The sequence below is a fragment of the Bos indicus genome, chromosome 29 (genome assembly GCF_029378745.1).
Source record: "Bos indicus isolate NIAB-ARS_2022 breed Sahiwal x Tharparkar chromosome 29, NIAB-ARS_B.indTharparkar_mat_pri_1.0, whole genome shotgun sequence".
NCBI classification, from domain to species: domain Eukaryota; kingdom Metazoa; phylum Chordata; class Mammalia; order Artiodactyla; family Bovidae; genus Bos; species Bos indicus.
The window spans coordinates 40,341,219-40,355,166 of record NC_091788.1 but is presented as its reverse complement, the minus strand read 5'-3'; the positions used below and the strand labels follow the sequence as shown (position 1 = coordinate 40,355,166).

The 13,948-nt window shown below is 45.3% G+C and overlaps 3 protein-coding genes across 13 annotated transcripts in view; 1 reads left to right on the top strand and 2 right to left on the bottom strand.

The window, feature by feature from the left end:
* The window catches only part of CPSF7 (cleavage and polyadenylation specific factor 7), a 22,794-nt gene extending 20,781 nt beyond the window's left edge, over positions 1–2,013 (top strand). For all 3 annotated transcript variants that reach the window (XM_019954746.2, XM_019954745.2, XM_019954747.2), the window contains exon 10: positions 57–2,013. The gene's annotated coding sequence lies outside the window, so the exon portion shown is untranslated. The remainder of the gene's footprint in view (positions 1–56) is intronic.
* TMEM216 (transmembrane protein 216) overlaps positions 1–9,707 on the bottom strand; it is a 19,855-nt gene extending 10,148 nt beyond the window's left edge. The window contains exons 1-5 of one of the 3 annotated variants that reach the window (XM_019954751.2): positions 9,598–9,707; positions 8,870–8,971; positions 8,219–8,311; positions 6,147–6,348; positions 5,260–5,858 (exon numbers count right to left, since the gene is read on the bottom strand). In XM_019954751.2, coding sequence (XP_019810310.1) covers positions 5,843–5,858; positions 6,147–6,348; positions 8,219–8,311; positions 8,870–8,971; positions 9,598–9,610 — 426 coding nt within the window. In that variant the 5' untranslated portion in view covers positions 9,611–9,707 and the 3' untranslated portion in view covers positions 5,260–5,842. Of the gene's footprint in view, positions 1–5,259; positions 5,859–6,146; positions 6,349–8,218; positions 8,312–8,869; positions 8,972–9,597 lie in introns of those variants that run through there. The other 2 variants (XM_019954748.2, XM_019954750.2) reach the window with 2 other exon arrangements.
* The window catches only part of TMEM138 (transmembrane protein 138), a 43,195-nt gene that overhangs the window by 10,148 nt on the left and 19,099 nt on the right, over positions 1–13,948 (bottom strand). For 5 of the 7 annotated variants that reach the window (XM_070782608.1, XM_070782614.1, XM_070782613.1 and 2 more), the window contains 2 exons: positions 8,870–13,948; positions 8,219–8,311 (listed from right to left, as the gene is read on the bottom strand). In XM_070782608.1, the coding sequence (XP_070638709.1) occupies positions 13,903–13,948 (46 nt within the window). In that variant the 3' untranslated portion in view covers positions 8,219–8,311; positions 8,870–13,902. The remainder of the gene's footprint in view (positions 1–8,218; positions 8,312–8,869) is intronic. The other 2 variants (XM_070782609.1, XM_070782611.1) reach the window with 2 other exon arrangements.

Here is a 13,948-nt window from a genome sequence, read left to right as displayed (position 1 = left end):
AGAAAGTAACCTCTAACTTGTGCTTTCTTTCTTCCCTTCCGATGTTCTCATTACAGGAGTCTGGTTGGAAGCTAATGTTTTTTTAATGGACTTGCATCTCCTCACCTTGATCAGGACTAAAGGACGGAGGCCGCTCCACCCCTTCCCCTTCCTCCAAGCCCCTAACCCCTCCAGACACCCAGGGAATACCCTCTACCCTACAGGATTGAAGATTGCCTGGCAGCCCTCCCAGTCCTGCTCCTTTTTGCCAGGGTAAAGAACCTAAAGACTCCATGTGGTTGGGAGGGTGGAAGACAGGAAGAGACCATGTCCAGGTCCCTGGTCTCCATAGAGAATGGTGCTTTGTCCAAGGAAACGCATTGAGTTTCTGATTCTCCAGGAGCAGTTCAGTGGTGAGGTTGATGGGAAGAATCCTTCCCAAAGAAAATGGATCCTCCCTGTGGGATCTAGGAGAGTGACTGGGTGTGCCAAATATGCCCAGGGTCCTGCCCTCAGCACTAGGTTTGATGGGGCCAAGAGGGTCCAAACCCCTTGCTAACATACCACTTCTTTAACTCCTTTACCTTCCCAGCCCTTTGAGGAGGGACCATGGGAACAGAAACTACTTCCTGGAAAGCTCCTGTTCTTGCTTTTCCCTCTTACATATTGACGGTTTGTTTTCCTAACCTCCCGGAGGGCTCAAACCCTTCTAACTCCTGCTGCCCAGCCTCCTCAGTGGACCTGCCCCTCCTAAGCAGAGAAGGCCCATGAGGTTGCTGTCTGCTGAGGGGTCTGGCGGAGCCCATTACCACCCTCTACTGCTTCTTGCTTGGTTGCCTGTTGCAATAACCAGCTCCATCCACTAGATGTTCCCTTTCCCTGGGGCTTTTCCATTTCACATGTGGAGCCCTTCCCCCAAGAAGGCGGCTTCCTTGTTTTAGAGGAAGGTACTGCCATTGGGAGTTGGGGATGTCGGACCTCAGCAGTGAAGAACCCTCGTGAAGTACTAGGAATGGGGAAGGAGGCAAGTTGGGCAGGATATGGCCTACTTCCATAGGCTTTTCTTTTTTCAGGTTCGATGTGAGCATGGGCTTGCATCCTCCAGGTACATACTTTTACTTATTGTGGGATAACCTGGCACTAGTAAGTAAAGTCACAAAAATTTGGTATTTTTTCACCTTTTGACTTAATAGCTCCCCTCGCTCTGCCTGGAGGTACTTGCTACCTCTGATAAGGAGCAAGGAAGAAGTGGAGCCTGACTTGAATGAGCTCAGCTCAGAATTCTAAGGACCACCACTCTGGGGGCCATTTTCTACACAGGCAAATGGAATTGCTTTTCCCATAACATCCAGATTGTGATGTGGTTGCTGCTGACAGAAGCGGCAGCAACAGGGTCCTGCAATACCCATGGGGCGACGGATGCTGCTTCTGCATCTATAAGGGCATGTGACATCTAACAGGAGACGTGGCATGTGAGATGTAGGGTCACTGGAGACCCTTCTGGCTCAGAGGGGAGAGACTGAGTTGGACCGAACCCTTCCTCTGTTCCCTGCACGTTTCTGACACAGCCCTCAATCAGTCACTAAGGGAGTCCCCCCAGGGTTGGAGAGGCACATTCCCTTGGGACAGAGGCTACCGGTTGTAGCTTTTTATCCCCTGTCCCCCAACCCCATCCCCGCCTCCACTTCAGAATATGGCACCCCGCCCAGCCAGCCAAGTGTTAAGTGATGTGCTTATCCTCAAGAGCAGCTCCGGGTGTCTTTTTAATGTAGAGAAAACCAAGTAAGGTGACAGTTTACGGCGAAGAAAATATATATAGAATACCAGGAAAGCCGTTTACCCGGAGAATTTTTTTTCTCCCTATTTTTTGTTTTGTTTTTACTCAATGACACAATTTTTAGTTTTATTTCCTGATAGCAAAAAGAAAGAAACCCAACCCTCAAAAAGGCCATGGCCCCGTCCCCCTGTTGTTGGTGATTTGTTTGTCTTTCTGATAGGTTGAAAATTGTGTAATAAACTTGATGACACTGTCAATCTTTTATACTGCATTGTATTTTTTTTCCTTTTGTAACAAAATATTTTTAAATAATAAATGGGGTGTGCGCTGTTTCACAGATTCCGCATTGCATAGATTTGTTGAGGTGTCTGGGACATGGGTGCGGGCTGATGTAGAGGGAGGGGAGTGAATCCCAGAGTTCTCAGCTGAAACTGGACGGTGGGGGTGCAGTGTGTTTGGTACACCTAGGAGGCCTCGTGTAGTACTCTGGAGGTGCTGCCCCTTGAGGTTTAGCTTTTTTTCCTTAGCCATCTAAATAGCCTAATTCTAGGTCATCCTTTATCCTTCAAGATTCCTAAGATATATTCCCAGAATAAATGTCCTACCTTGTACAGTTGAGTTCTGCTATCATCAGGTTCATAAAGGGAAGAATCCTCTGCTAGGAATTAGCAGATAGGCTGGCTAGTGCTTCCTTCCACTGTCTAAATCTATGACCATGGACAGGCAGCATGTCCTCAGGCTTTCATCTGCAGGATGAAAATGATAGCTGTCCTGCCTTCCACACTGGGATGTTTTAAGCATCAGCAATAACAAATGGGAATGTTTTAGGTAGACTGAATTGCTATCTAATATAAGGAAGTACAGGTTAGAAAGCAGAGTGTTGAGGGGTGATCCTTGGGATTCCAGAAAGCTGACTTTTTAAAAAGCCCAGTGAACAAGAAGAGTTAACACAATAAAAAGATGAACGAATGACCAGGTGACATACAATGTGTTATCGAGACCAGTAAAGGCAAAAGCAGTATAAAAACAAGTAACCTGTAGTGGAAGGGAATCTCCGGAGGGTCTACGATGTTACCAAACGTACAGGAAAAAAAAATTGCAGTGCCTCTCAGAACTTAAACCAGTGTTCTCAAGTTGAGTTCCATGGTCACCTGCATCTCAGATGTGTGCCATTGCCAAAATGCCTTCCTGTGCTGCATCAACTCTAAAGTCTAGAAGTCTACTTTTTATGTTCCAGATGGCTTATGTGTGTGGGGACTAGAGTGTGAGGACTGTTAGACTGGAGAAGCAAATACATTCTGCAGTTTCTCTTAGGGGCAACCATTGGAGTATAGAAAGGGAAAGACTTGGATCACCTCTGCCGTGCAGTCACCTGGCAGTTCTAGGCATGAGTGTGAATATCTGAGCAACTTCTGTCAGCCTGTGACCAGCGCCTGCTCCTTTGTCCTTTCCCACTGTCCCAGAATGTTAGTTCTTCAGGTGTGCATGGTGTATGGTGGCTTCCCTTGACACTACGGTGAGTACAGCCTGACACGTTAAACCCTGAAAGACTAGCTGTGCTGATTCCATCCTCCACTGCCTCAGTTTCTATTGTATGATGTTCTCTGATGACTAACCATCCACACAGTTGGCTCTGACAAGCAGCAAGAAGAATAGAACATTTATGGGACCCCTGGTGGTCCAGTGGTTAAGGCTCCTAGCTTCCACTGCAGGGGTCACAGGTTTGGTCTGTGGTCAGGGAACCAAGAGCCTGTGTGCAGTGTGGCATGGCCAAAAATTAAATAAAAAGGAGGCGCATTTATGAAGCCATGCATGGGAAATGCAATGCTTCGAGGTACCCAAGGAGAAAATGTGAGGACTTCCTGTTTTAATCCTGTGCCCGTTTTCAATCATTCATTCCCATACTCATGTGGTACCCTTTGAGGACTGGGGCTAATCCAGACTGAGACAAGTAAGACAAAAGTTTCTAACAAGTTAGTAACCAGTTGATGCTTGGCTATGTTACTTCCTCATCTCTAAACCTGCCAAGTCCAGGGTGAGATTGAATTGCTCTCTAAAGCCCCTGTGAATTATAAGTTGCCTCTTAGAACTGAATCTCCCATTCATTTTTCTGCATTGCTGGGAGGGTGGTGATGGTTTAGTCACTAAGTTGTATCCTACTCTTGGCAACCCCATGGACTGTAGCCTGCCAGGCTCCTCTGTCCATGGAGTTCTCTAGACTGGAGTGGGTTGCCATTTCTTTCTCTGGAGGGGTCTTCCTGACCCAGGAATTGAACTCAGGCCTCCTGCATTGCAGGCAGATTCTTTAACCATAACCAATGAAACTAAATGAAATAGGTCAAGGACAATGAGTTCTCCAGGTTCATACCAGTGATTTCTTCAAAGCAGGGCTAGGCGGCAAAAAGGCAGTGTGAGAAACAGCAGAAAATTGTATTCATGGGATATGCTATTGAAATGTCAGGGAAGTTCCTACTGGAGTTTTTGTTACTGTGTCATGCTGAATTAGACCTATCTAAATACAGTCTTTGGATAGACCCCAAAGGCAGCTCTTAGGCAAGGACACAGAGGGTTAGGAAACACGAGAAGGCCTGGACAGTGGAGACCTTTGTAGAATGAGAATGAGCCTGATCACAGGAAATAAGCAGTTAAAAACCAGCATGACATTCTTAAAGGCCAATTACTTTTTACTCTGAGTAAGAGCAGATAGTCTAGGATTCACCTGATAGCATAGGGGCCATATGGCTCAAGGTTTCCTAAAGTGGCTTCTGTTAGGGCTTCTTGGAGCTAAAACAATGGCCGCTATCATGTAAGACGAGAAACAGTTTTAAAGATAGTTACTTGGAAAAAAGAAGATACACTCATTTAGGGCAACATTTCTCCAGCTTAAAAAATAAAAGTATATGTTCCTTTTATGTTCACTTGAAATTTTAAAACAAACAACCAAAAAACATTGGTAAGTTTAGAATATGTTTCTTCCAATTAACCACACCTCATCCTGGAAAGATGACGATTATCTGTAAGTATGAGAGACAAGATGCTGGCTGTACAACTACTGATCCTGCGTGCTACAGCTAATGAAGCCTGTGTGTCTAGAGCCTGTGCTCCGCAACGAGAAGCCACTGCAGTGAGACGCCCGTGCAACACAACGAAGAGCAGCCCTCGCTCACCGAAACTAGAGGAAGCCTGAGTGCAGAAATGAAGACCCCGCACAACCAAAAATAAATAAATTTTAAAAATATGCTGGCTTTGGGGCAGAGGTGAAGAATGTGAGTGGTCAGGATGACAGGTCTGAAGAAGACACCGAAGCTGGCAGGGCCTTTAGGGATTAATTGAGACTAGAGCTGCAGGGGAGGAAATTCAGCAGGACATCTTCATTGCTGCCTCTGTGTCTGCACAGGATCACTAAGCACAGCCAAGAGCAAACCTTGGGGACAGTCTCTACTTTCTCTTGAAGTGGATGAAATACTAGGTACAGGTGCCATAAGGAAAAGGCTACAACCTCCCACAATAGAAAATACATATTTATTATAAAATAATGTTTGTTTCATGATGAGAGTAGAAAAATAACACTATGAGCTTCTTAAAAAGTTCTGGAGCTCAGTTTCTGAGGAATAGCATGAGCGGCTTTTGCATCACTCTGGAAGCACACCCTCCTGAGGCACCGTGTGCTCTTGCAGGACATGTAGGGCACAGCACACATTGGGAGAGTGTGGCTCAGGTCCTTCTGGAAGCCCAGGGAGCCTGCAAGGTCCACACAAGATGCTCTGGCCACGAAGATCAAAGAGGAAAACCTGAGGTCAGAAGGGAGCTGGTTCCAAGGAAGGCCTGGAAGGCACCAGCCGTGCCCCTCCCTATACTGGAGTGTAGAAGAGTTTCCTGGCTGATGGTCCTTGTTGAGAAGATGGTGCCCAGTGGCCTTATGCTGGGTTTGTTCCCCAGGTGTCTGTGCTGAGGAAAAGCTGCAACCTTTCTCAGGACAACTTGGCCTGCCATTTCTCACTGGTATGGCTGAAGTACCAGAGGTATGTATGGTACTGCCATACATACCTTCAGCCTGTGAAGGCTGCTGGCTGAAGTTTTTGTACTTCACATCCTGTCCATACTGATGGCAGAAAGAAAGAAAGAAAATGTTAAAAGTCCAGTGAACAAAAGAAGCTGGCCTGAACTGTTCTATAATCCAAGCCTCTTGGCCCCAGAAAGCAAGAATATCTTCCCTAAGTGTGTAACTTCGGGAAAGACACCTTTCTACCCTCAGTGGGAGAAACACCTTTCTCACCCTTAAACATCCTCTAGAGTCCAGACCCTTCAAGCTTTAGAAGAACAATGAATCCCTCCCTGGGATGGGAACCCAACCCTCAGGTGATGGGAAATGGCCCCTCAGCAGCAGTACCTGGAGAAAGCGGTCAGGGTGAGCACCTCAAGCAGGAGCTCTGAGCCGCAGAAGAAGAGCAAGATGCTGTTCATGATGGCTTCCAGGCGGAGCACGTAGGTCTGCAGCAGCAGGTAATAGGAGGCCATCATGGTGGACGGAAAGGTCAAGGCCACACTAATACCAAGTGGCATCTTTCTCTGGCAGAGGTTTCCCTTTGTACCTGTCAGACACAGCCCATGGAGTCACCTCCAAGTGGCCTGCTTTCCTTGGCCTCAGAGGAAAAGGCGGGCAGGATGGGATGGACTGGCAAGCAGAGGCAAATGGTCCTGAATAGGGAAGTGCAACTTCATTAACAGGGTCCCACTGTGTTAAAAACAAGAGGCTTTGGAGCGGCTGTGAGATTAGCGTCATTCGCAGAAAGGTCCTGCTCCCAGTGAAGAAACAATGGGATCTTTATTTGAGGAAAGATCTTTATAATTATAAAAATAATATATAATCATTGAATACTTTGTCAATTAATATAGAAACTATGGACTTCCCTGGCAGTCCAGTGGTTGACTCTGCTTCCACTGCAGGGATCATGGGTCCAATCCCTGGTTAGGGAACTAAGGACCCACGTGCCCCACGGAATGGCCAAAAAAATAAAATAAAATAAAAAATATAGAAAATCATTTTAGAAAATACAGAAATTAAAAGACCTCATGATTCACCCTCTAGAGAAAGCCATTACTACAGGATGAGGTATACTGTTTCAGACATTTTTTGTGTATGTAGTCACGTGTTATTATTTTCATTATTATAAAAGTAGTGTCATACTCTGCATACTGTTTGGCAACTTGTTTAACCATTTAACATAGTTAGATGTCTTTCCACATTAACTACCTTTTACTCTATCATAACTCCACACATAACTATCTTTTTTAATGGCTATGAACAATTCATTGAACCAATATCATAATTTAACTAATCCTGTATTGATAGGTGTTAGGTTGTTTCTAAGGTTTTGATGTCAAAAAATACGTGGCAATAACATCCTCATATAGATATATTTGTGTATCTGTAGAAGTGTGTTTTTTTCAACCAGTTTTAGAAGGGAAATTGTTAATGTCTAAGAATATGAATTTTACCTGGTAAAACCATTAGCAAAAAAGGTTATACTAATTTATATTCCTAGGGGTGTGGGAATAGAAATACTCACATGAGTGTGAGACCATACATACTGTTTCTTGCAGTTATTTGCATACTGAAAATCTGGAAATCTTTTAATCCTATAGGTGAAAATGTTACCTTGTTTTTCCAGTTTGCTTTTTGTTAGTGAGTTTGGGCATTTTATCACGGTTACTGGTCCTTTGTAATTATTCTTATGTGAACTGCCCATTAGGGTCCCTTGCTATTTTTTTTTTTTTTTTTTTTTTGCTGTGCAGCATGCAGAATCTTAGTTCCCCAACCACAGATTGAACCCCTACCCCCTGAGTTGGACGCTTGAAATCTTAACCACTGGACAGCCAGGGAATTCCCTCCCTTGCTAATTTTTAAAACTAGCTTTTTTTTCTTAGCATTTTATGTGAGCTTTCTTTATCCCTTGTGATATGTGCTGAAAGTATTTTTTTTTCTTCAGTGTGTTTAAAGAACATTTTCAGGGATGACATATTCTAACTAATTAGGGCTTGCTCTGTATTTCTGGGAATATAAAACTTGTCCTAGAGAGATCCTTGTTCAGAAAAATGAAGGGGATCTTAGTGCTGACCTGTGCAGGCATCTCCTGCCCCAGACATGGAGTTGCAGCTGAATCTATTCTCCCAAGAAAACCAGTGAGAAGAACAAGGCACTCTTGTAACAGTTAGACAACTGGGAAGGAATTGTCTAATATCTTGCCACTGCCCACTTCTGGCCCTGCAGGGCAACGGACAGATACATCTTGACCCAAAATATGAAGCAGCTTGAAACTTCAGAGAGGGGGTAATGGGATATACCACCAGATCCAATCTCTTGATTGGTGAGCCTAGGTTATATACTTATCCTTGTTGATCAGGTTACGGATAACAGCTCATCTCAGAAAGAATGGAAATATTCTTTGGACAAACACTCACCAAAAAATAGTCGAATTACTTCAACTCCGAGATACAGGAAGAGCATCACCACATCCAGAACTAGATTGGCTGTTGGGTATGGGAGCAGGAGACCTGCCGATACAAAAGTCAAGAGTTTGCAAACAACACAGAACAGCACGCAGGAGAACTCCCACACGCCTGAGTCTTATCAGCTTTCCATGAACTACTTAGTGAGATGTGGGCAGGATCTGTTAACCTGATGCAGGATGTGTTAACTCCTTGTTGTGGCTGCATTTCTGTTAGAGGCAGGCATGTTGTTATGGGGTTTTACTCCTAACTCGGACAGTCTATGAGGACTCCACCCTCCACCATTATCAGCTGTACACCGGTACACAGACCGCTGAATAGCTTCTGAGGGTCATCAACGGGCTGAAAGTGGAGTCCAGCAAGAGGTGATGGGGGAGAGTTGGAATGGAGAATCCCACATTTCCCAAACTCAAGAAATTCTTGCCCAGGAGCTTCCTACTAAATCATTCTACAGTCATCTGATGAAGAGACTTCTACCTTACAGTGAAGAGGATCCCTAGAGGGCAGAAAAGAATGAAAAATAGGAAGGTTTTTGGTGGGAGTTGGCTCTGCGCTGAAGTGGGGAAGGGATGTGGACAAGGGTAGTCAAACGCCAGGCCTCACCTTTATACAGAAATATGAAGAGTTCCAGCAGGAAATAGGTAGCATAATACCACCCATTCAGAAAGAACAGAATTTCCAGCGGGGTGGAGGACAACCGTTTACCTGAAAATGTGAGCACAGAGAAAAAGAGATGGGCTGGAGGGCAGCTCAAACCTGTTATTTCAATGGTTTTGTGTCTAACTTGAAGGAAACACGAGGTCGCAGCTAATGGAAAGGGCCACTTGGGGCACTTCTGATTGCTGATGAGGAGAGAGAAAGAGAGAGAGAGAGAGAGAGAGAGAGAGAGTGTGTGTGTGTGTGTGAGTGTGTGTGTAGGGTGTCCGTGTGTGTAGCGTTTCTCTGTGTGAGTGTGTAGAGTGTCGCTAAACTTGACTCTGGGCTTCCGGCGCGAAAGTCAAAGCCCCTTTAAGATCTAACCTCGTCACTATTTGGGAAGGGAAAAGGGGTGCAGAGGCCAGCACTGGCTTGTTTGAAGTCACGCTACAAATTTGTAACTGAGCTGGCCTAGAACAGGCCCGGCCAAGAATTTGGGGGAATCTGAGACCCGCACCTCGAGACCTTCAGGAACTCAGGGAGGGTGAGGCTGCTAGACCCTGCTTTGGACAAGTGAGGTGTGATGTCCATAACACCTGAGAATAGAGGGTTTATAAAAGTCGAGCAATGGGAGAGAAAGGAGTGGAGTATAGAAGCGATCAGGACCAGAGACTCACACACCTCCGTAATCTCACCTCGCGGCGCCATCTCCAGTCCCCATGGAAACTGCTTACGCGGCTACCTCTACTCTTGGAGCAGCGAGGCGTTGCCGGAAGCGGGGGACGGAGCGGCCCGAGATTCTGGCCTCTCTGCCCGCCCATCACACTCTATGGTTCCCTGGTGCGAAGGCCGTCTTGTTGCGTCCGCGCGTGCGCGCAAACGGCCTTCGCTGGGGTTCTGACTGGCGACCATCGACAGCGCAGTGTCAACCCACGGAGCTGGAGTCCGCAGGCCCTCAGGGCTGGGAGCAGCTGTTGGGCTTCACTACCCGAAGTTTTTTAGAAAAGGCAGAGGAACCAGAGATCAAATTGCCAACATCCGCTGGATCATGGAAAAAGCAAGAGAGTTCCAGAAAAACATCTATTTCTGCTTTATTGACTATGCCAAAGCCTTTGACTGTGGATCACAATAAGCTGTGGAAAATTCTGAAAGAGATGGGAATACCAGACCACCTGACCTGCCTCTTGAGAAACCTATATGCAGGTCAAGAAGCAACAGTTAGAACTGGACATGGAACAACAGACTGGTTCCAAGTAGGAAAAGGAGTACATCAAGGCTGTATATTGTCACCCTGCTTATTTAACTTATATGCAGAGTACATCATGAGAAATGCTGGGCTGGAAGAAGCACAAGCTGGAATCAAGGTTGCCAGGAGAAATAACAATAACCTCAGATATGCAGATGACACCACCCTTATGGCAGAAAGTGAAGAGGAACTAAAAAGCCTCTTGATGAAAGTGGAGAGTGAAAAAGTTGGCTTAAAGCTCAACATTCAGAAAATGAAGATCATGGCATCTGGTCCCATCACTTCGTGGGAAATAGATGGGGAAACAGTGGAAACAGTGTCAGACTTTATTTTTTTGGACTCCAGAATCACAGCAGATGGTGATTGCAGCCATGAAATTAAAAGATGCTTACTCCTTGGAAGGAAAGTTATGATCAACCTAGATAGCATATTCAAAAGCAGATATATTACTTTGCCAACAAAGGTCCGGCTAGTCAAGGCTATGGTTTCTCCAGTAGTCATGTATGGATGTGAGAGTTGGACGGTGAAGAAAGCTGAGCGCCAAAGAATTGATGCTTTTGAACTGTGGTGTTGGAGAAGACTCTTGAGAGTCCCTTGGACTGCAAGGAGATACAACCAGTCCATTCTAAAGGAGATCAGTCCTGGGTGTTCATTGGAAGGAATGATGCTAAAGCTGAAACTCCAATACTTTGGCCACTTCATGCGAAGAGTTGACTCATTGGAAAAGACTGATGCTCAGAGGGATTGGGGGCAGGAGGAGAAGGGGACGACAGAGGATGAGATGGCTGGATGGCATCACTGACTGGATGAACATGAGTTTGAGTGAACTCAGGGAGTTGGTGATGGACAGGGAGGCCTGGCGTGCTGCAATTCATGGGGTCGGACATGACTGAGCGACTGAACTGAACCCAAAGTTTACAGTGAATCGGCAGAAGTAACCAGTAGTGGTAATGTGACCACAGGATTGGCAAATAGGTCCTAGCCCCACAATTCTCTTTACTAATGGTCTGACAATACACGGATAAAAAAAAATGAAAGTGTAGTCACTCAGTCATGTCCAACTCTTTGTGATCCTGTCAACTGCATGTAGCCACCAAGCTCCTCAGTCCATGGGATTTTCCAGGCAAGAATACTGGAGTGGGTTGCCATTTCCTTCTCCAGGGGATATTTAGGACCCAGGGATCAAACTCAGGCCTCCGGCATTGAGAGCAGGGTCTTTACTGTCTGAGCCACAAGGGAATCCCACACAATGGTCTGACAATGCATGAAAGTGCTTTGCAAATGCAGTTTGGGGTTTGGGGGTCTTTTGTCTAGCAAGCAGTCTTTTGGGGGAGAGTAACAGGGGATTTAGTGCGTCCGATTTATCAAACGAGTACTTAGAACAGAATTAATCAGAACTAGAGGCTCCTTTGGCAACCCACTCCAGTATTCTTGCCTGGGAAATCTCATGGACAGAGGAGCCTGGCAGGCTAGACAATCCTGGGATTGCAAAGAGACTTCACTGAGCGACTGAGCAGGCAGGCAGAGGGTCCTTTCAAGGAGCATAAATAAGATGGGCAAGATGAAACATGATCACCACGTGACCCCTGACGTGCATCGGAGTTGGGAAGACAAAGTAGGTGGGAACTGAAAGAAGTTTTCAAGAGATGACTGGTGAACTGCGCTCTGAAACCTGATTATGGTTTGGAGCAGTTAGCATGTGTTACCGCCCACAGGGAAGCAGAAAGAAGAGTTTTTGATTGGACTCAGGTTGACTTGACTGTCAGCCACTGTCAGGATAGGACAGAAAACATTGTACACTCAAACCAGGTGATTTGAATAGAGTGACTTTTGTTTTTCAAGTGTACAATTCAATGGCATTAATTATATTCACAATGTTGGGTAACCATCACCATCATTTTCAAAGCTTTTTGTATCATGGCAATGAGAAACTCTGTAACCATTAAACAGTAACTCCCCTTTCTCCCTGTCCCCCTAGGCCCTGCTAACCTTTGATCTACTTTTTATTTCTATGAATTTGCCTAGTCTTTATATTTTAAGTAAGTGGAATCATACAATACTTTTTCTTTTGTGTCTGGCATAATTCCATTTAGCATGTTTTTAAGGTTCATTCATGTTATAGCTTATATCAGAACTTAATTCCCTTTTATGGTTGGATAATATTCCTGTGTGTGTGTGTGTGTGTGTGTGTGTGTGTGTTTGCGCGCGTGCACGTGCGTGCCACATTTTGTTTATCCATCTGTTTACAGGTAGACATGAGTTTTCACCTTTGGGCTAGAAAAATGCTGCAGTGAACACTGGCATAGAAGTATCTGTGGATGTATCTGTTTTCAGTTCCTTTAAATATACATCTAGGAGGGAATTACTGAATTTTATGGTCATTCCATGTTTGACTTTAAAAAAAAATGTTTTAAAGATTTAATGTTCAGATTTTTTTAAATGTTAAAATTAATTGGGGCAAATTCTGTTACAAGTAGGGGTTAAGGAAAGTCAGTGTGTGGCACAAAAGAAAGAGCAAGGACTCGACAGTCACAGATAATCTGCTCTCTTATTAGTGGCATCTCATCTTGGGCAAATTACTCATGCTGTAGCAGCAGTAGCTAATGTGACAAGATTCTTCCTTAGCACATCATAGAGAGAGGGCTCGGATCTTTCACAGAGAAAGTCCCATAGCCCAGAAGTTCTCCCAAAAGATCTCCACCACAGTACACCATATGGCTGCTCCTGCTGATCGCAACTCACCAATGTATACTGGCCTAGATAATACATGACCTCGTTACCAATGAACATTTCACCTTGTGCACCTGCTGCTTACAAAATCTTCACAAGTGGCAGTTTTGGTCATACCTGATTGGTTTGTTCAACTTCAGCTTCTTCAGCATTACTGGTTGGGGCATAGACTTGGATTACTGTGATATTGAATGGTTTGCCTTGGAAACGAACAGAGATCATTCTGTTGTTTTTGAGATTGCGTCCAGGTACTGCATTTTGGACTCTTTTGTTGACCATGATGGCCACTCCATTTCTTCTGAGGGATTCCTGCCCACAGTAGTAGATATAATGGTCATCTGAGTTAAATTCACCCATTCCAGTCCATTTCAGTTCGCTGATTCCTAGAATGTCGACATTCACTCTTGCCATCTCTTGTTTGACCACTTCCAATTTGCCTTGATTCATGGACCTGACATTCCAGGTTCCTATGCAATATTGCTCTTTACAGCATCAGACCTTGCTTCTATCACCAGTCACATCCACAGCTGGGTATTCTTTTTGCTTCGGATCCATCCCTTCATTCTTTCTGGAGTTATTTCTCCACTGATCTCCAGTAGCATATTGGGCACCTACTGACCTGGGGAGTTCCTCGTTCAGTATCCTATCATTTTGCCTTTTCATACTGTTCATGGGGTTCTCAAGGCAAGAATACTGAAGTGGTTTGCCATTCCCTTCTCCAGTGGACCACATTCTGTCAGATCTCTCCACCATGACCCGCCCGTCTTGGGTTGCTCCACGGGCATGGCTTAGTTTCATTGAGTTAGACAAGGCTGTGGTCCTAGTGTGATTAGATTGACTAGTTTTCTGTGAGTATGGTTTCAGTGTGTTTGCCCTCTGATGCCCTGTTGCAACACCTACCGTCTTATTTGGGTTTTTCTTACCTTGGGTGTGGGGTATCTCTTCACAGCTGCTCCAGCAAAGCGCAGCCATTGCTCCTTACCTTGGATGATGGGTATCTCCTCACCGCCACCCTTCCTGACCTTCAACGTGGGATAGCTCCTCTAGGTCCTCCTGCGCCCGTGCAGCCA